This window comes from Lolium perenne, chromosome 7, assembly GCF_019359855.2.
Source record: "Lolium perenne isolate Kyuss_39 chromosome 7, Kyuss_2.0, whole genome shotgun sequence".
NCBI classification, from domain to species: Eukaryota; Viridiplantae; Streptophyta; class Magnoliopsida; order Poales; family Poaceae; genus Lolium; species Lolium perenne.
Window position 1 is genome coordinate 280,435,961 of NC_067250.2, and position 21,722 is coordinate 280,457,682.

Below are 21,722 nucleotides of genomic sequence, written 5' to 3' on the forward strand. Positions count from 1 at the left end.
GCCTCCGGCACCCTGCCGGAGAGGGGTATCATCTCCCGGAGGACTCTTCATCGCCATGATCGCCTCCGGATTGATGTGTGAGTAGTTCACCCCTGGACTATGGGTCCATAGCAGTAGCTAGATGGTTGTCTTCTCCTCATGTGCTATCATTGTTGGATCTTGTGAGCTACCTAACATGATCAAGATCATCTATCTGTAATGCTACATGTTGCGTTTGTTGGGATCCGATGAATATGGAATACTATGTTATGTTGATTATCAATCTATCATATATGTGTTGTTTATGATCTTGCATGCTCTCCGTTGCTAGTAGAGGCTCTGGCCAAGTTGATACTTGTAACTCCAACAGGGAGTATTTATGCTCGATAGTGGGTTCATGCCTCCATTAAATCTGGGCAGTGACAGAAAGTTCTAAGATTGTGGATGTGCTGTTGCTACTAGGGATAAAACATCAATGCTATGTCTAAGGATGTATTTGTTGATTACATTACGCACCATACTTAATGCAATTGTCTGTTGTTTGCAACTTAATACTGGAAGGGGTTCGGATGATAACCTGAAGGTGGACTTTTTAGCCATAGATGCATGCTGGATAGCGGTCTATGTACTTTGTCGTAATGCCCAATTGAATTTCACACTACTCATCATGATATGTATGTGCATTGTCATGCCCTCTCTATTTGTCAATTGCCCAACTGTAATTTATTCACCCAACATGCTTATTCTTATCGGAGAGACACCACTAGTGAACTGTGGACCCCGGTCCAATTCTTTTACATCGAATACAATGTACTGCAATACTTGTTCTTACTGTTCTTTGCAAACATCATCTTCCACACTATACATATAATCCTTTGTTACAACAAGCCGGTGAGATTGACAACCTCACTGTTACGTTGGGGCAAAGTACTTGGATTGTGTTGTGCAGGTTCCACGTTGGCGCCGGAATCCCTGTTGTTGCGCCGCACTACACTCCGCCACCATCAACCTTCAACGTGCTTCTTGGCTCCTACTGGTTCGATAACCTTGGTTTCTTATTGAGGGAAAACTTGCTGTTGTACGCATCACACCTTCTCTTGGGGTTCCCAACGGACGTGTGTCTACACGCCATCACGTGCATCCAAAGTGTCATTATGTAGTGTTGGTTCTTCGAATAATTGCACCTACCAGGAAACAGCTACCAGTGACGCACTAGTTTTGGTGTCATTGGCGCACCAGATGTGCGCCACTACTAGCACAACACAGGTGGCAATTAGCAGTGGCACAAAAGGTGGTGTGCCACTGCTATGTGCCCTACAAGTGGCGCGCCACTGCTATGTTTTTTTAATGGCATCATTTGTATTTGTGATTTTTTGATTTTTTGTGATTTCTTTTTGATTTATTTTCTTTTCGCATCTTAGTACCCTGGAGGTTGAGCCGGAGGCGGCGGGGTCAGGACAGGGTAGGGCGGCAGGGTCAGAGCAGGGTGGCATCGGGGTAGGGGCACGACACTAGACGTGGAACTCGACGAGGGCGGCGCGGAGGTGGGCTACCGGCAAGGGTGCGAGGCAAGGCTATCGTCGAGGGCACGGGGCGAGGTGGCGCAGAGGTCGGGCTGTCGGCGAGGGCGATGTGGCGTGGAGGTGGGCGCTCATGTCGGTGAGGGCGAGGACGTCGAGTCGGGTAGGACGAGTAGGAGAAGGCACGAAGGAAGAGGAGTGGGAGGAGGCCGGGGGGAGAAGCAAGAGAAGGCAGGGAGGAAGATGACCAGGGGTAGAAGGAGGCATGGGGGAAGAGGAGGCATGAAGAAACGGGAGAAGGCACGGAGGAAGAGGAAGATGAAGTAAGAAGGAAAGGGAGTGGATAAGGGATAAGCGGTACATACCGAGCATGCTAAATCTAGCACCCGATGAACATGAATATTAAGTGGTGGGGGGCATGCTCCTGTACACGGGATGATGGGGATAGCTCTGTGCCGCGGATGGCGCGGTCCAGAGCCTCCGCAGAGGCCGATGCTGACGGGCCCTCGGTGCGGCGGGAACAATATCGATGCAGAAGGTCTTACGGTGTGGATGGCGGCACTAAGAGCATCTCTAGCAGATTTCTCAAACCGCAAATCGTAAACGTGTATTTACAGTCCGGAGAAATTGGGAGCTTCTACGGACTAGAAATCGCAAAAATGTACCATAAAACAGTATATCAACGAATACAAGGCCCACTCACGGGCTTTTTTATTTATCTTTATCTTTTTTCTCTTTCTCCTTCTTCCTCCACTGCTCGCGCGCGTGACGCGCCCCGCCGCTCGCACGCGAGCCGCCGGCTGCCCGCGCCCCAGCGCGCGCCCGATTCCGGCCTCCCGCATCATGCCGCCCCGTCAGGAGCTGCTCGCCTCGGCGAGGACCACAGCCATGGAGGTCTCCTGCTGCCCGCCCCTTGGGCATGCCAGCCCCTGCCCGCCCTTAGTGTCGTGCGAGCTGCAGCGAGGCCCGTGCCGTCCGCCGGCGAGCTCAGGCCCTCCTAGCGCCGCCCAAGTCGAGGAAGACCGCCGGCGTGCTCCAGCACCTTCATCTTCGCGTCCAATTTTGGACGGATTTTGGCAACTCCGCCAAAAAAAATTTACGGTTTTGTCGAGTTTGAGGGGTTTGTCCAAAACCGTATACCACCGAAATTTAACGGTCCAAGGGGTCTGCTAGACATGCTCCGAAGGACCTCGTCAGTGCGCTCCGGATTCTCTAAGTTAGCTAAGGCAAGTCAGAGAGATACAGTATCCCTAACTTAGACTGATTTGTAACCGCTGGATTGAAAATAAACACCCCGCATCTCACGCTATAATGCAGCTACAGGATCCTGGCCACATCACCTAGCTACGTGGTCGATCGTCGCACGGTGGTGGATGCAAATAAAGGGGAAGCGGCGAAGACAGATGCCGAGGAGAGCTCCCGCGCGGCGGGGTCGGCATCGGCTCGCGGCAATGTGGCGGCGCTGGATTGCGTCCCGCGACTCCATGCCTCTGATGGCATGGTCCAGACCCTCCCGCATGATGGAGGCGGATGCGAAGGAGAGCTCCTCGTGCGGCAGGGACGGTGACGGTGGAGGGCCTCCTCCGTTGTGGACGTGGATGAAGGCTAGATCGCCTTGACAATGGCACGTCTAACCCTAACCTTTGGAATCGGAGGTGGATTGGGTATTTGAGATGAAACCGGATTGGATGTGAGTTTGGCGGATGGGATGAGCTGCAAGCCCCAGTTCTCAACTTAGCATAGCAGCAGATGCTCCATGTCAGCAGCATATTGCAACCTCGGATGCCATGAAGTCAAAACAAAACAAAAAACAGCTCATGGACATGAGATATCTTGAACGGACTATTTTTTGAGAATCTGGTGAGTGAACATGTAAATGGACCGAGTTTTTTTTAAAGAGAACAAACAGATTTGGACTCATAAAATCTATATATCCAGTATACCGGTTGTGCTGTCCAAATCCCAAAGCCTGAAAGTTAGAGAGTGCAAGCACCCAGAACTATAAAGCACCAGGTTTTTTGACAGTGACCAGACAGGTCCTGCTCCAACTTAACTTAGTTAAGCTACACGTAGTTCTACCATATCATACGAGCACATATATATGCAGTACAAGGAACACATTCTGGGCAAGTCTGTTTCACCAGCTATGTACATACTTCTCGGGGATACTACTAGAGGCTATGCAATTGCCTTGGGCACCATTAATCCACATTATCAAAACTCAGATGCTTCGAGCACCTGACTGACCATATCCATCCTGGACTCCTCGACTCTATGTTCACTGACGATAAAAGGAAACCTAACACATGGGAATGAAGCTACTGCATCCAGGTTCACAGCTCCACATGCTCGATGTCGCTCGAGGACCCTTGAGGTTGACGACCGCTGTGTGACCAGCTGGGTGGAGGTGTTGGGTGGCGCCTTGACGATGACACTTGTTTCAGGCTTCTCTTCTTGGGCTCTCCGGACGATGACGCAGTTGTCACGGTACTCCTGGTGTGCTCACTTGATGACGGCGACGACGCTTGCCTTGGAGTTCTCTTCTTGGTGCGCAGAGGTGCTGCGTCGTACACCTCAGACTCGTCGAGGTCGACAGGGTTTGAAGCTGAAGTGCCCATTCGAAGCAACTCTTTGCGAGTAGGGGGTGGTGCACATGCCAGCGGACTCACTGAACAAAGAGTAGACACAAGTAGACAATTATGTCAGGAAGTAACAGCAAATAGCAATGGGATAATCAGGAAACCATAATAGGGTAGTGTGCAAGGGCTTTTTCATTGCTCATTTAACAGTGCTCCTTGGGAGGTGCACATTGGTATCACATATGCCTGCAAAAGGCATCTCTCACTGTACAATTCCCACAACCATACCTGCTATGAAGGAGCACTATCCAACAGCTTACGGGAATGATAAGATAGCAATGAAAGTGCAGAGCAGAAAGGGCTAACAGTACAGCAAATCTCTGACTAACTTAACACACCTTCAAATGGCTCAAGACGCTCTGTCAAGTGACGATTTGCTGGATATTTACGCTTCCTGATGTAGTCTTGTTGCAGAGGTTGGGGGGTAAGCATCGAAAACTGAGATAAATTAACCCCTTGTTGAATGTAGTATGGATTCTCTGCCAGGTACCTGAAATATCGAAACAATGATTGTATCACTTCTTAGAAGAACTTGCCATAGTTTGGTTTGCTAGATCAACTGGGTGACACAAGTAACAAGCATTAGGCAAAAATAACAATTATGAATTCATCAGCTTACCTCCCAATTTCAACCATTGACCTCAGCGTTGTCCCAGACGGGGAAGTGTAATACCTGAAAGAAGCAAAATAACTCACATACATTATGATCAAGCATCTTTCGTGTTGGAATACCAAAGCAAACAACTTCAGAGAATAGGTTTCATGGTTAGTAGAGACTTAAATAGGCATCTCCAAAATTTATAAACATAAAAATGGTTATCCAGACTGACATGTTATAAGTAGAAACTGTGTAGTTTCATGAATCAAGATTAACATGAACAAATCTCAAAGAGCAGTCGAGTCCTTCAGCGGTATAACTAAGCTAAGAGATAATCAAGAAGCAGGCAAAACGTTCCATCGATAATATGGTGCAAAAGGTATGAAGTACTGTGCAAGGACTAGTTTCTAGAAGAAAACGAAAACAGTCGAAGTACTGAACATAGAAATGACAGATAAACTTAATGATGGCAAATCACAGATATCATTGCAAATGCAGGAAAAGGAACAGTGACATACACATCTGCAAACTTGCTGCATCCCTCCCCCTGATTCTGACATCCCTATCCCAGCCAGGAGGAGTTTGAGGAATCTCTGGCTTGTCAAGTGCCCACACATGGTTTTCATCCTGTGACATATCTTCGGGGTCATCACATGATAAAGGACGGTTCCATTCGCAAGCCCTTGCACACACAAAAAGTTGCCGACAAATAGTCTCACGCAACTCTTCATATTTCTCCTTTGTTGGAACGATCCTCCATTTGAAGCAGTCAGCACACTGCACAGTATAAGCACCAATAGATGGCAAAACTTTGGAGTGTCCATATTTTGCCTTCGGGGGTCTTTGTTGCAATGGAGTAGGGTGATATATGGGCTCGGCAAACTGAACTTCCCTTTGCTTGCGACATGTGGTGGTCCGCGGTTCATAAAGAACAAGCTGATTTGATTCTTCTTCCACTGAGTAATCCTTATCATCATCGTCACTGTCACTGGTGATGAACTTCCTTCTTGGACGCCGAGACTTGTGTGAATGAACCGTCGTTGTCTCAGGGTTATGACCTCGAAAATTCCCCATGCTTTTCCTGTAAAAATGATGAAAAGGTTCAATAAATATCAGCATGGTTACAGTGTAGTTATCATATTTTGTATTGTGTAAAAAAGCAACAACATTCTAGCAATCTGAGGCAGTGGCAAGAAATTAGCACATTTTACGACTCTATCAGTTACAAGCCTGCAGGATGGAATTCAATACTATGAAAAACTGAAGAAAGAAATCAGATAAATTGCTGTAACTACAAGCATGCCTTTGGTAGTACTAGAGCTACATCATGATCAACACTGCATTCTATAAGTCAATTCAATCAAATTAGCGTGAGTCAAGTATTCAATGACTACCTGTATTGTGAAGTTGCATTTCATGTGTAAAAGATATTACATGTTTAAATTGATGAAGAAGATCTGAAGCACAGCGCCGTATCATGCGAAGCCGAGGTCTCCTGCTGCCCGCCCTTAGTGTCGTGCGAGCTGCAGCGAGGCCCGTGCCGTCCGCTGGCGAGCTCAGGCCCTCCTAGCGCCGCCCAAGTCGAGGAAGACCGCCGGCGTGCTCCAGCACCTTCATCTTCGCGTCCAATTTTGGACGGATTTTGGCAACTCCGCCAAATTTTGGCCTGATTCCGGCGAGTCCAGCGAGCATGTGGTGATAGTTGGCTGGAACTTCCTTCGCGATTGGTCCGGTTTGGGATACAGTTGGCCTTCCGTTTTTTGGCACCAAAAACTGCACTGCACTGCTACAGGCTGCGAGGCTGCGATTAGTGACCCCATCAAATCTTTTTACGGTGTTGTCGAGTTTGAGGGGTTTGTTCTGTTTTTCATTTGTCCAAAACCGTATACCACCGAAATTTAACGGTCCAAGGGTCTGCTAGACATGCTCCGAAGGCCCTCGTCCGTGCGCTCCGGATTCTCTAAGTCGGCTAAGGCAAGTAAGAGAGATACAATATCCCTAACTTAGACTGATTCGTAACCGCTGGATTGAAAATAAACACCTCAGATCTCACGCTATAATGCAGCTACATGATCCTGGCCACATCACCTAGCTACAGGGTCGACTGCTGCACCGTGGTGGATGCAAATAAAGGGGAAAGCGCCATGGCGCTATTGAGAGCATCTCTCGTGTGGCGAGCTGGCGAAGACAGATGCCGAGGAGAGCTCCCCGCGCGGCGGGGACGGCATCGCCTCGCGGCAATGAGGCGGCCCTGGATAGCCTCCCGCGACATCATTGTTAGCCTTGCTAGCTAGCTCACAGGTAGTGTAGTGTGTGAGAAGTGGTCTGGTTTTGTGATGCTGCCAAAAGCTTCATGCAGCTTGTATTGCATAGTGCTATTTATAGGATACAAGCTAGGTACAACATGTAGATTTCTAAAGCCTTCTAGAGCTTTCTACTGCTATCCTTTTATAGCTATCTACTAGTAGAGTTATCCAGAGTGTTCTACTGGCTAAGACTTACATATGTAATGTACTCCTAGAACATACTTGAACATACCAGCACCTACAGTACTACTAGAAGGTACTAGCTAACTCCTGAGCAAGAATTACTCTAACAATTCTCCCCCTAATCCTTGCTCTTCATGCTTGACTTGATTTGGACCATTTCAATTCTAGCTCTCAGCTCCTGAAACTTCACTCGCCCAAGTGATTTTGTCAAAATATCAGCGAGCTGATTTGAAGTATTGATGAAGCTGACGTTGATGCTTCCATCTTCCAAACAGCCTCTAATGAAGTGGTACCGAATATCGATATGTTTGCTGCGCTCATGGAAGACTGGATTTTTGGCTAATGCCAGGGCAGACTTGTTGTCCACCATTAGCTCAACTGTCTCGGCTTTTCTTCCTTGAAGTTCTCCAAGAAGTCGAGCCAGCCAAATACCTTGAGTTGCTGCAGTTGTGGCCGCGACATATTCTGCCTCGCATGAAGACAGAGCAACCACCCTTTGCTTGAGAGATTGCCAACTCACCAAGCAGTTGCCGAGGAAGAACAGATTGCCGCTCGTGCTCTTCCTAGTGTCAATGTCACCGGCTAGGTCGCTGTCGCTGTAACCAATTAGATGTGCATCCTTTGTCTTCCGTCGGTAGTGAAGACCATAGTGGGTCGTGCCAGCGACGTAGCGAAGAATTCTCTTCACCGCCATCATATGCTCCTTCGTTGGTCGTTCCATGAAACGACTGACGAACCCAACAGCAAATGCCAGGTCTGGCCTGGTGTGGACGAGGTAGCGTAGGCTGCCAACGATTTGTCGGTACTTCGTAGCATCCACCTCTTTTGCTGTACTTTCACGGCTAAGCTTGAGCCGCTCCTCCATTGGAGTGTGTGATGGATTGCATCCTTCCATTCCACCCAGCTGTAGGATGCGCAAGGCATAGTGTGCTTGACATAGGCTGATGCCATCGCCGTGCTGCTGGACTTCAATTCCGAGATAGAATGACAACAATCCAAGGTCACTCATTTGGAATTTTGTCTTCATCTCGACCTTGAAACTCTCAATTGCTCCCTTGGGCGAACCTGTGATGATCATATCATCCACATATACTCCAATGAGCAAGATTGCGTCACCCGTGATGCGCCGGTAGATTGCGTGCTCGTGCTCGCTCTGCTCGAAACCCATTTCTTTGAGCGTGGAGTCGAGCTTCGCATTCCATGCCCGCGGAGCTTGCCGCAAACCATAGAGGGCCTTGCGCAGTGATGACCCACAAGTATAGGGGGTGTATCGTAGTATATTCGATAAGTAAGAATGTCGATCCCAACGAGGAGCAGAAGGTGTTGACAAGCAGTTTCGATGAAGGATTCACTGTAAATGCTCATAGACAAGTATTCAGGGGGTTTTGATGTAATAGTTGAATAAAGTACGAGTAAGTAAAGTGCGAGAGTAATAATTGCAGCGAGTGGCCCAATCCTTTTTAGCACAAAGGACAAGCCGGTTTGTTTACTTATAATTACCAAACGTTCTCGAGGAGACACGGGATTTTAGTCTAGTGCTTTCGCTACATACGGCTAAATAATCTTCTTTGTTATGATAAGTGTTGTGTGGGTGAACCTATGCTAATGTACCGCCCTTCCTAGGACTAATACATACTTGTGATTATACCCCTTGCAAGCATCCGCAACTACAAGAAAGTAATTAAGAATAAATCTAACCACAGCCTTAAACTCTGAGATCCTGCGATCCCTCCTGCATCGATATACCAACGGGGGTTCAGGTTTCTGTCACTCCGGCAACCCCGCAATTAGCAAACGAATACAAGATGCATTCCCCTAGGCCCATAAATGGTGAAGTGTCATGTAGTCGACGTTCACATAACACCACTAGAAGAATAACACCACAACTTAAATATCACACCATTGAATATTACTCATCCATAGTTCACTACTAACATTTAGACTTCACCCATGTCCTCAAGAACTAAACGAACTACTCACGAGACATCATACGGAACATGATCAGAGGTGATATGATGATGAATAACAATCTGAACATAAACTTGGTTCAATGGTTTCACTCAATAGCATCAACAACAAGTAGAAATCGATACCGGGAGAGTTTCCCCTATCAAACAATCAAGATCAAACCCAAATTGCTACGGCGGTGACGAGGTGCTGCGGAGGAGATGGCGGTGATGATGGTGGAGATGATGATGATGGTGATGGCGATGATGTCCAGCTCGATGACGGTGACGATGGCGTCGATTTCCCCCTCCCGGAGGGAATTTCCCCGGCGGATTCCTGCCCGCCGGAGAGCTCTTTTCTCTCTGGTGTTCTCCGCCCCGCGAGAGGCGGCCGTAACTCTTCGTGAGGAACCCTCTCGTGGCTTAGGTCTTCGGGACGAAGGGTTTCGCGAAGAAAAGGAGGCGAAAGGGGTCGTGGGCCCCTGCACCACATGGCGGCGCGGCCAGGGCATGGGCCGCGCCGCCCTAGGGTGTGGGCCCACCCTGGGTCCTTCTGGCCCCTCCTTCTGGCTTCCTCCGTTATCTTGAAAATAGGATTTTTGGTATAATTTCCTCCCACAGTTGATCTTCCGAAATATTGCGTTCTGACGGTGCTTTTTCCAGCATAATCCTGGCTCCGGTGCTTGATCCTCCAATAATGATGAAACATGCAAAATAGATGAAATAACATAAGTATTGTGTCCCAATATGAAATATATCAATGAATAACAGCAAATTATGATATAAAATAGTGATGCAAATTGGACGTATCAACTCCCCCCAAGCTTAGACTTCGCTTGTCCCCAAGCGAAACTGAGCTCGATAGACAGGACCACATGTTTATGGAGTGAAGAGTCGATAAATAAAATACGGACAAGAAGCATCATATTCATTCACACAAAACATTATAGTAAACAACCTCTCATAACTCAACTTGAAACAAGTATAAGGTAATCACAAGTAAAGGTGCATAAGAAATCATAATTGGTGATGGCAAACTTCGTTCCTGGTCAGAGAAAAATTAACAGATTATATTTATCTCATTGAGCAGCGCTCTCATGTTAAAGTTTATAAGGCACAACTTGCATACTCAATCATAATGGTCTTTTCATGATCATTGATAACTTGCAAAGCTATATTCATTCAGATAAAACTTGTACTAAACAAGGAAGAATAAAAGACATGATGAAGTGAATCACAATATAATGGTTTGATCACAACAACTCAAATGCTTGCTCAAGATGGAGGGAAATAGGTTTACTGACTCAACATAAAGTAAAAGACAGGCCCTTCGCAGAGGGAAGCAGGGATTAAATCATGTGCTAGAGCTTTTTCAGTTTTGCAATCATATAAAGAGAATAAAAGTAACATTTTGAGGGGTGTTTGTTGTTGTCAATGACTGGTAGCGGGTACTCTAACCCCCTTGCCAGACAAACCTTCAAAGAGCGGCTCCCATATTATTTTCATTTTGTGTGGCACTCCTTCCAACCTTTCTTTCACAAACCATGGCTAACCGAATCCTCGGGTGCCTGCCAACAATCTCATACCATGAAGGAGTGCCTTTTTATTTTAGCTTTATTATGATGATGACACTCCCCCCAACCTTTGCCTACACAAGCCATGGCTAACCGAATCCTTCGGGTGCCGTCCATCAATCACATACCATGGAGGAGTGTCTATTTAGTTTAATTAATTTGGGACTGGGAATCCCATTGCCTGCTCTTTTTGCAAAATTATTGGATAAGCGGATGAAGCCACTAGTCCATGGGTGAAAGTTGCCCAACAAGATTGAAAGATAAAACACCACATACTTCCTCATGAGCTATGAAACATTGACACAAATAAGAGATACTAAGTTTTGAATTATTTAAAGGTAGCACATGAAGTATTTACTTGGAATGGCAGAAAATACCATGTAGTAGGTAGGTATGGTGGACACAAATGACATAGGTTTGGGTTAAGGTTTGGATGCACGAGAAGTAGTCCCTCTCAGTACAGGTCTTTGGCTAGCAAGGTTAATTAGCAAGCATAAGAGTCGAGGGGAACAAACAAATATACATGTGATAGAAACAATCATGCATCTTCCTTGTAAGCACAAACAATTTTAACTTCAGAATAATAAGCTATGAGCTAACAAGAAAGAAAGACAATGAAACAACTATATGTATTTCTCTTTTCTATTTAAACCTCAAAGTGTTGTTGCTATTGACCAATGCTAAGTTTGCCAAAACCAAATAGATTTATTCAATGCTCCCAAAGTGATACCAATACTAACAACAAGGTAAATCATATAATAGAGATTGCAAACTAGAATAAGATGTGCAATATGTAAATGATAAAACTTCTCATTAATATTCCATAACGATAACTCACACCAAGGGATACATACATAACCAACTAAAGAGAGATACTTCCAACTGCAACCCATCTTATATGATAACTTCCCTACTCATGATATGACACTACTTGACAAATAAAAGTAAAAGGTAGTGATAATGTGATACCGCGGCACTCCCCCAAGCTTGGAACAAACCAAGGGGATGCCAATACCGATGATGAATTACTCCTTTGGTGATGGTGGTGATGAACTCCTCCCGCGCTTCTTAATAAGCTCCTTCATCTTCAGTTTCTCAGCTTGACAATTCTGCACTAAGATTCGGAGAGATTCATTGTTATCTGAAGTTGGCGACGACGACCTTGTGATGCGAATCGAGTGGTATTCAATCATCCTTCTGAGATGGCAATTCTCCTCCTGGAGTATCTCCACTTCTCTTCTTAGAGCCCGATATTGATCACAAAACTCATCGGTAATCCGTAGCACTTCTTCCATCATGGGGAAGGAGTCGAGGCTAAGAGCGGGTGGTATAGGTCCCTGCAGGTTATGAGAAAAAGAACGTCGAGTATCAACAGATCCCACCAAGATTTGCTTGCTCCCTCCGGCTTGCTTCTCTTGTCTTGATGGCACCTCCTTCACTTCTTCCTCCGAAAGCCCCTTGCCCTTGTTCTTGGAGACCATGGCGCTTCTAAACTGAAAAAAAAAACCTGGCAGAAACAGCTCGAAACAAAACACGTCGAGAACACGATATACGGACCTCCAAAGGTCCGGGGAATTATATAGCAAAAATTTTCACGACAAACGGAAAGTACCAGATCGAACCAGAGTCGGAAAGGGGCGACGAGGCGGCCAAACCATAAGGCGGCGCGGGCCCAGGCTTGGCCGCGCCGGCCTATGGTGGCGCCCCCTCGTGCGTCCTTTCCACTCCGTTTCGAACTCGTAATTTTTCTTATTTTCCAAAAACAGCAAAAATATTGTTCGGAAAGTAAATTGCGTACTTTTCATTACCAGTACTGTTACCTATTCAAAGTTGAGTTCTGGCGGACTGTCAATTTGCCCTTTGATGAAGGCTTCCGGTGTTTCCACTTGAATAATATCAACATCAACATTATAAGAATCACCTGAGATATAATGCTTGAGTCTTTGTCCATTCACCACTTGCGTGGCATTGCCTTGGAGAGAGCTAATTTTGATTGCTCCTGAACGATACACCTCCTCGACAATATATGGTCCTTCCCATTTCGAGAGTAATTTCCCTGCAAAGAATCTGAGACGAGACCGATACAATAGGACTTTATCCCCAATATTAAATTCTCTTTTGATAATCCTTCTATCATGCCATTTTTTAACTTTCTCTTTAAAGAGTTTAGCATTTTCATAAGCTTCACTTCTCCATTCATCTAGAGAACTTAATTGCAACAACCTCTTATCACCGGCAAGTTTAGGATCCTTATTTAATTCTCTAACAGCCCAATAAGCTTTGTGCTCTAGTTCTAGAGGTAAATGACAAGCTTTCCCATAAACCATTTTATAAGGTGACATTCCCATGGGATTTTTGTAAGCAGTTCTATAAGCCCAAAGTGCATCCTTCAATTTACTAGCCCAATTCTTTCTAGTTTTATTAACGGTCTTTCCCAAAATAGATTTAATCTCTCTATTTGATAGTTCTACTTGACCACTAGTTTGAGGATGATAAGCGGAAGCAATTCTATGATTAATACCATACCTAGCAAGAGTTTTTCTAAAACCTCCATGAATAAAATGAGAACCTCCATCAGTCATAATATATCTAGGTACTCCAAATCTAGGAAAAATAATATCTAAAAGCATTCTTAAAGAGGTCTCACCATCAGCACTCTTTGTAGGTATAGCTTCCACCCATTTAGTAACATAATCAACAGCAACAAGTATATGAGTGTTACCTTCTGAAGAGGGAAAAGGTCCCATGAAGTCAAATCCCCAACAGTCAAATGGTTCAATAACAAGAGTATAATTCATAGGCATTTCATTACGTCTGGAGATATTACCAACCCTTTGGCATTCATCACAAGATAAAATAAACTTCCTCGCATCTTTGAAGAGAGTTGGCCAATAAAAACCTGATTGTAGAACCTTTTGCGCGGTTCTTTCTCCGGCGTGATGTCCTCCATAAGCACTACCATGACATTTACTCAATATCTCCTGTTGTTCATATTCGGGAACACATCTTCGCATAATACCATCCACTCCTTCTTTATATAAGTGTGGGTCATCCCAGAAATAATGCCTCAAGTCATAAAAGAACTTCCTCCTTTGCTGAGCTGAAAAGGTTGGAGGCAAGTACTTGGAAACAATAAAGTTAGCATAATCAGCATACCAAGGACTGTCTCGCGAGCTCACCTTTATTACAGCCAATTGTTCATTTGGAAAACTATCATTAACAGGAACAGGATCATAAGCAATATTTTCCAATCTAGACAAGTTATCAGCAACAGGATTATCAACACCTTTCCTATCTACAATATGTAAATCAAATTTTTGCAAAAGAAGTACCCATCTAATAAGCCTCGGCTTAGCATCTTTCTTTGTCATTAGGTATCTAATTGCAGCATGATCGTGATGAATAGTAACTTTTGAATCAACAATATAAGATCTAAATTTATCGCAAGCAAAGACTACAGCTAATAATTCTTTTTCAGTTGTAGCATAATTTCTTTGAGCAGCATCAAGAGTTTTACTAGCATAATGAATAACATTCAGTTTTTTATCTACTCGCTGTCCAAGAACAAATACCTACAGCAGAAAATCACTAGCATCACACATAATTTCAAAGGGTAAGTTCCAATCAGGAGGTTCAACTATAGGAGCAGTTGTTAAGGCTTTCTTAAGAGTTTCAAAAGCTTCCTTACAATCATCATCAAAAACAAATGGTACATCTTTTTGAAGAAGATTAGTAAGAGGCTTTGAAATCTTGGAGAAATCTTTAATAAATCTCCTATAAAACCCAGCATGACCAAGAACACTACGAATACCTTTAACATCCCTCGGATAGGGCATCTTCTCAATTGCTTCAACTTTAGCTCTATCAACTTCAATACCTCTCTCAGAAATTTTATGTCCCAATACAATTCCTTCATTAACCATAAAGTGGCATTTCTCCCAATTAAGAACAAGGTTAGTTTCTTCACATCTCTGCAAAACTTTATCAAGGTTTCGCAAGCAACTATCAAAAGAATTCCCATAGACGGAAAAATCATCCATGAATACCTCTACAATACTTTCACAAAAACCATGAAAAATAGCAGACATGCATCTTTGAAAAGTAGCAGGAGCATTACATAAACCAAAAGGCATGCGTCTATAAGCATAAGTTCCATAGGGACAAGTAAAAGTGGTTTTTCTCTTGATCTTTAGCTTTAACGAATTTGTGAAAACCCGAGAATAACCATCAAGAAAACAAAAATGAGTATTTTTAGACAATCTTTCTAACATTTGATCAATAAATGGTAAAGGGTAATGATCTTTCTTAGTAACTTTATTAACTTTTCGAAAATCAATGCACATTCTATACCCTACAACTACTCTTTGAGGGATGAGCTCATCATTATCATTAGGCACATCAGTCATTCCTCCTTTCTTGGGAACGCAATGTACAGGACTAACCCATCTACTATCAGCAATAGGATATATAATACCAGCTTCAAGAAGTCGTAATACCTCATTTCTTACCACTTCCTTCATCTTCGGAATTAGACGATGCTGATGTTCAACAACAGGCTTTGCATCATCTTCCATATTAATAGCATGTTGGCAAATAGAAGGAGAAATCCCCTTCAAATCATCAAGAGTGTAGCCAATAGCTCCTCGGTGCTTCTTCAATATTTCCAATAACCTTTCTTCCTCAATCTCTGAAAGCTTAGAACTAATAATAACAGGATATATTTTCTTATCATCAATATGAGCATATTTAAGATTGTCAGGCAAAGGCTTTAAATCAAAAACAGGATCTTCCTTTGGTGGAGGTGTTGTACCCAAATCTTCCACCGGTAAATCATGCTTGAGAATAGGTTGGCGAAGAAAAATTTCCTCAAGATCATCTCTTTCTTTCCTAAAAACTTCACTCTCGCTATCCTCCAAATGTTGCTGCAAAGGATTATTAGGAACAAGAACAATAGATGCACATTGCTCCATTTTAAGATCATTACTAGGCAAGTCAGCTTTATAAGGAGTTTTAGTAAATTTAGAGAAGTTAAACTCATAAGATTCACCAGCAAATTTAGTCAAAATTTTCTCTTTCTTGCAATCTATAATAGCTCCACAAGTATTTAGAAAAGGTCTACCAAAAATAATAGGACAATAATCGCTAGTAGCAGAACCAAGTACCAAAAAGTCAGCAGGATATTTAATCTTACCGCATAATACTTCCACATCTCGAACAATACCAATTGGAGAAATAGTCTCTCTATTAGCCAGCTGAATAACCACATCAATATCTTCAAGTTCACAAGAATCAATTTCGTGCATAATCTCCGTGTAAAGCTCATACGGAATAGCACTAACACTTGCACCAATATCACATAATCCATAATAGCAATGATCACCAATTCTAACAGATAGCATAGGAACACTAGCTTGTTTGGGTTTATTAGGATGTGAAACAATATTAGAAGCATCTTCACAGAAAATAATATGACCATCCTCCACATTTTCAGTCACAAGATCTTTAATTATTGCAACAGCAGGTTCAACTTTTATTTGTTCTTCAGGTTCTACAGGTTTCTTTTCACTTTTATGAACCGCACTATTTATAACAGAGTACTCCTTCATTTTAGCAGGGAAAGGAGTTTTTTCAATATAAGCTTCAGGAATAACATGATCAGCAGTTTCAACTACAACACATTTATTAATAGATGAATCAATTTTATCTTTATACGGTTCATGACAAAATTCTTCTTTGGCAATTCATAATGAGAGGCAAAAGCTTTATAAAGATTTGCAGCAACTTGAGAATCAAGACCATATGTAGCACTCATATTACGAAATTTATCAGTATCCATAAAAGCTTCAATGCATTTATAATCATAAAATATACCTGATTCTATATCCTTGTCGTTCTCCCAACCTTCAGTATTTTCTTGGATCCGATCAAGAAGGTCCCTTTTAAACTCTTCTTTGTTGCGTGTAAATGATCCAGAACAAGAAGTATCCAGCAAGGTCTTGTCTTGAAAAGAAAGTCTTGCATAGAAATTATCAATAATAACATTACCAGGAAGCTCATGAATGGGGCATTTGAGCATTAAAGACTTCAATCTCCCCCAAGCTTGGGCAATACTCTCTCCATCATGAGGCCAAAAATTATATATGCGATTCCGATCCTTATGAATTTCACTTGGAGGATAGAACTTAGAATAAAACCGGGGCACAATATAGTTCCATTCAAGAGAATCCCCATTATCCAGTAATTTATACCAATGCGCCGCTTTACCAGACAGCGATAAAGAGAATAGTTTCTTCCTCACTTCATCCATAGCAATACCTGCACATTTGAATAACCCGCATAATTCATGCAAAAACAGTAAATGATCACCGGGATGGACAGTTCCATCCCCTTCATAGCGGTTATCCATAACACGTTTAATAATTTTCGTAGGTATTTTATATGGTATCACTTCCTCACCTGGCGCCTCATCCACTACCGTTGCAGTAGTAGTAGATTTCCCAAATAAAAATTGAAGAGAAGATCTCTCCATAATGACTTATAGCAGCAGGCAGAAATAAAATCAGCACAACAGTAAAGGTTTTCCTTACCAATTCCACTTACCAATAGCGCTTCACTCCCCAGCAACGGCGCCAGAAAATAGTCTTGATGACCCACAAGTATAGGGGGTGTATCGTAGTATCTTCGATAAGTAAGAATGTCGATCCCAACGAGGAGCAGAAGGTGTTGACAAGCAGTTTCGATGAAGGATTCACTGTAAATGCTCACAGACAAGTATTCAGGGGGTTTTGATGTAACAGTTGAATAAAGTACGAGTAAGTAAAGTGCGAGAGTAATAATTGCAGCGAGTGGCCCAATCCTTTTTAGCACAAAGGACAAGCCGGTTTGTTTACTTATAATTACCAAACGTTCTCGAGGACACACGGGATTTTAGTCTAGTGCTTTCGCTACATACGGCTAAATAATCTTCATTGTTATGCTCGATAGTGGGTTCATGCCTCCATTAAATCTGGGCAGTGACAGAAAGTTCTAAGGTTGTGGATGTGCTGTTGCTACTAGGGATAAAACATCAATGCTATGTCTAAGGATGTATTTGTTGATTACATTACGCACCATACTTAATGCAATTGTCTGTTGTTTGCAACTTAATACTGGAAGGGGTTCGGATGATAACCTGAAGGTGGACTTTTTAGGCATAGATGCATACTAGATAGCGGTCTATGTACTTTGTCGTAATGCCCAATTGAATTTCACACTACTCATCATGATATGTATGTGCATTGTCATGCCCTCTCTATTTGTCAATTGCCCAACTGTAATTTATTCACCCAACATGCTTATTCTTATCGGAGAGTGTTATCACCAGATTTTGGACAAATCCAGAGGTGGGCCGTAAGAGAGATGGGCTTGGAAGACTACACGTGGAAGATCTCTGAAACGGCCTTGCGCGGAGAATTTGGGCTAGATTGCCCGTGTATCTTTAATTATAGTAGATTATATCTTAGATCAAAAGTTAGAGTTTGTATCGTGCACGGTGGGATATTCCCACGTTAGAAAGTCCGTTGGACTATAAATATGTATCTAGGGTTTATGGAATAAACAACAACACAATGTTCACCCCAAAACAAACCAATCTCGGCGCATCGCCAACTCCTTCGTCTCGAGGGTTTCAATCAGGTAAGCGACATGCTGCCTAGATCGCATCTTGCGATCTAGGCAGCACAAGCTCCACGTTGTTCATGCGTTGCCCGTACTGAAGCGTCTTTGATGGCGGGCAACGTAGTTATCATAGATGTGTTAGGGTTGGCATGGTTCTTCGTATAAACATGTTTACGTAGTGCAACCCTTGCATATCTAGCCGTCCTCACGCCTATCTCAGGCGTGGGGGCGGCACCCTGCTTGTTCATCGTTTAGTAGATCTGATCCGTTACGATTGCTCCTTGTTATGCAAGGATTAGTTTAATATCTGCAATAGTTAGGCCTTACAAAGGGGGGGAGGATCCAGTGGCACGTAGGGTGGCGTTCGCAAGTCCTAAACAGGATGTTCCGCGGATCAACATCATTGTTGGTTCTTTGGCCTTGTTTAGGATCGGCTTATGAGCACCGTGCGTGGCCGCGAGGCCCAACCTGGAGTAGGATGATCCGATTATGCGGTGAAAACCCTAAATCGTCGTAGATCTCATTAGCTTTATCTTGATCAAGCAGGATCACCAAGTATTCGTGCACCCCGTACGGATCATGGGTGGATCGGCTCTTTGAGCCGATTCACAGGATAACCTGAGAGCCGATCGAGGCTCGTATTTAATGTTTACGTGTATGCCATGCAGGAACTAAGCGAGGCATCCCCATCACCTTCCTGACCAGGTATAGGTCAGGTGGCACGCCCTTGCACTTCGCATCGCCGCGTGTGACCAGAAGAGCATTGCGGGCCGTCGCTCGGAGGGGTCTCAGCCAGCCGCAGCTCTAGGCTCTTCCCGGCTCTACGGTGTTGACAGGCCGCTGCCCGCCGGTGGGTTTTGGCGATCAACACATTCTGGCACGCTCGGTGGGACCATCATCTACATCAACCACATCGCCATCTACATCTGAGATGGCGACGGACGGCACGCCAGTCACCTACGAGGAGTTGCCTGCTGAGCTCAAGAAGAAACATGACGAGATCAAGGCCACCCTCGAAGCCGACCTCATCGGCTCTTTTCAGAGAACCCGTACCCATGGCATCAGATGGAAGGGATTCTCACCACAAGGTGCACTCGATGGGATAGATCTCTCTGCCCCGTCGGAGGAACGCACCAGGGCCCTTCGGCAGGAGATCAACTACTTGGTGGCTCACTCGCTACACCGCCACTCTGAAAACTTGGTCGACGTGTTGGAGCGTCTCGCTCTGCGCGTGATCCAGGAGATCATGAGCCGCCAGTACTCGCCGTCAGGACCAGCTCTCGGGACGCACCAAGGAGAGTTGCCACTCCAGTCCCGTCCACCGCTGCCATATGCGTTGGCAGCACCACCTGAAGTGCCGGCTACACCGACATTCGTCGTCTACAAGATCGGTGGTGACCCTAGTGACCGCCAGTTCTTGGCTGAGGCGCCTAAGGAGATCCCTCAAGGATACGCGTGCACGTATGTGCCAGATTGTGGCAACTGGGCACTCTCAAACCAGGCCACAACGTCAGGGACTCCGGCGCAAACAGGAGGAACGTCAGCAACAGAGCTTGAGAAGCAGACGTGGCTAACTAAGTACGCCACCCCGACGAAACTCCAGAGCCCAGCTCCCGCAGCTTGGCTCGTAGCTGGAAAAGCAAACCTGGCTGGCTAAGTACGCCACCCCGGCGAATCTTCGAGTGCATCTACCGCAGCCAGCACGGCGGATCAGATCGCACCATACCGAGAGACCAGTTCGGCATTGTGCCGAAAAGGAGGGCAATCGGCTATTCCAAGCCGTACCCCGACGAGTACGAGATGATCCCGCTGCCACCTAAATATCGGCTCCCTGACTTCTCCAAATTCAGTGGATCAGATGGCTCCAGCTCCATCGAGCACATCGGCCGATATTTGGCACAACTAGGACCGGCTTCAGTGTCGGATCAGCTACGCGTGAGGCTCTTTTCACAGTCCCTCACAGGATCGGCCTTTGGATGGTACACCTCTTTGCCAGCAAACTCCATCCAGTCTTGGAAGCAATTGGAAGAACAGTTCCATATGCAATATCATTCAGAAGCTTCCGAGTCTAGCATTGCCGATCTAGCACAACTACGGCGAAGCGCGGAGAAACGGTGACAGAGTACATCCGAGCGTTTCAGAATCTTAGGAACCGATGTTATTCGGTTCGTATAACTGAAAAGGAAGCAATCGAGTTGGCGATGGCTGGCCTTGCAACACAGCTCAAGGACATGGCCTCCCAAGCAGATTATCCCTCGCGGCGCACATGGTTCGAAACTATCGCATATGAACAGCGCCACCCAGACTGTACCAAGACAAGTTCAAGCGTGCGATAGTCATGGTCGATACAGAGGAAGGTGAAGTGCCCGCGGAGACCAAGAAGTAGCAGTGGCTGAGTGGACTCGGGGAGGAACCCCGTGTCCCGCAAATGGGTAAAGCCACCAGGGCCGCCTGTGGATTTGATTTTGACGTGACCAAGACTGAACAAATCTTCGACCTCCTGCTCAAGGAGAAACAGTTGACGATTCCTGAAGGTCTCAAGTTCCCCACGGCGCAAGAGCTAAACGGAAAGCCGTATCGCAAATTCCACAACTCGCTTTCCCATGCCACCAACGACTGCAGGGTGTGGCGTCAGCACATCCAAGCGGCGATAGAGAAGGGGCGCTTAATTTTCAACCAGTATGCCATGAAGGTAGACACCCAGCCCTTCCCCGCCGTTAACATGGTAGAAGTCATCTACCCCGAGGGCTGCCAGCAAGGTCCCACGTTCAGCATCAACATGGTAGGACCTCGGGAACCACTGGCAAAGATGGAGATGAGGGCACCTGCTCTCATCGCAACGATACAGAGGAGGACGCGCCCCCCGCTCGGCTCCATCATGATGGCAAGCGCTACGTCACGAGGGAGAAGTGAAGAACATAAGATATCAACGACCTCTCTCGATCACCTCCTCAACAAATATGTGAGTCAGTATGTCCATCGCCGACGGTCCTATTATGATGTTTAAGTAGATCGTCTGTCTAAAGAATCCTTAAGACATCGTCGGCAGGATCGCTATGAGGAGGAGCACGAGCGCCGTGCCACAGACAAATCAAGGGAGCAAGATGACAACGCCAGACACTGGGACTGCCCTTTCTTCAGACACTGCTGGGATTCAGGAATGAGCCGATTGCCCACAATCGGCAATTGCCCAGAATGCAACAAGAAGAAGAAGGAGGCAGCCAACGTGTCTGTGTTTGAGCGCTTAGGGCCTCTCCCACCACCAAGCAAACGTCTTTGAGTCACCTCGTTGGGCAGATATTGAAGATTCCGAAGACGAGG

The 21,722-nt window shown here is 45.1% G+C and overlaps 1 protein-coding gene and 1 pseudogene across 1 annotated transcript; both read right to left on the reverse strand.

The window, feature by feature from the left end:
* Positions 1-3,576: 3,576 nt before the first annotated feature.
* Positions 3,577-5,841, reverse strand: LOC139830104 (uncharacterized; annotated as a pseudogene).
* A 1,502-nt stretch (positions 5,842-7,343) lies between these two features.
* Positions 7,344-8,393, reverse strand: LOC139833949 (uncharacterized mitochondrial protein AtMg00810-like). The gene has a single exon (XM_071824326.1). The coding sequence runs from the start codon at positions 8,391-8,393 to the stop codon at positions 7,344-7,346; it is 1,050 nt and encodes a 349-aa protein (XP_071680427.1).
* Positions 8,394-21,722: the final 13,329 nt, after the last annotated feature.

Coding starts and splice junctions, on each gene's coding strand:
- LOC139833949 (XM_071824326.1), bottom strand. CDS start 8,393: ATGGGTTTCGAGCAGAGCGAGCACGAGCACGCAATCTACCGGCGCATC.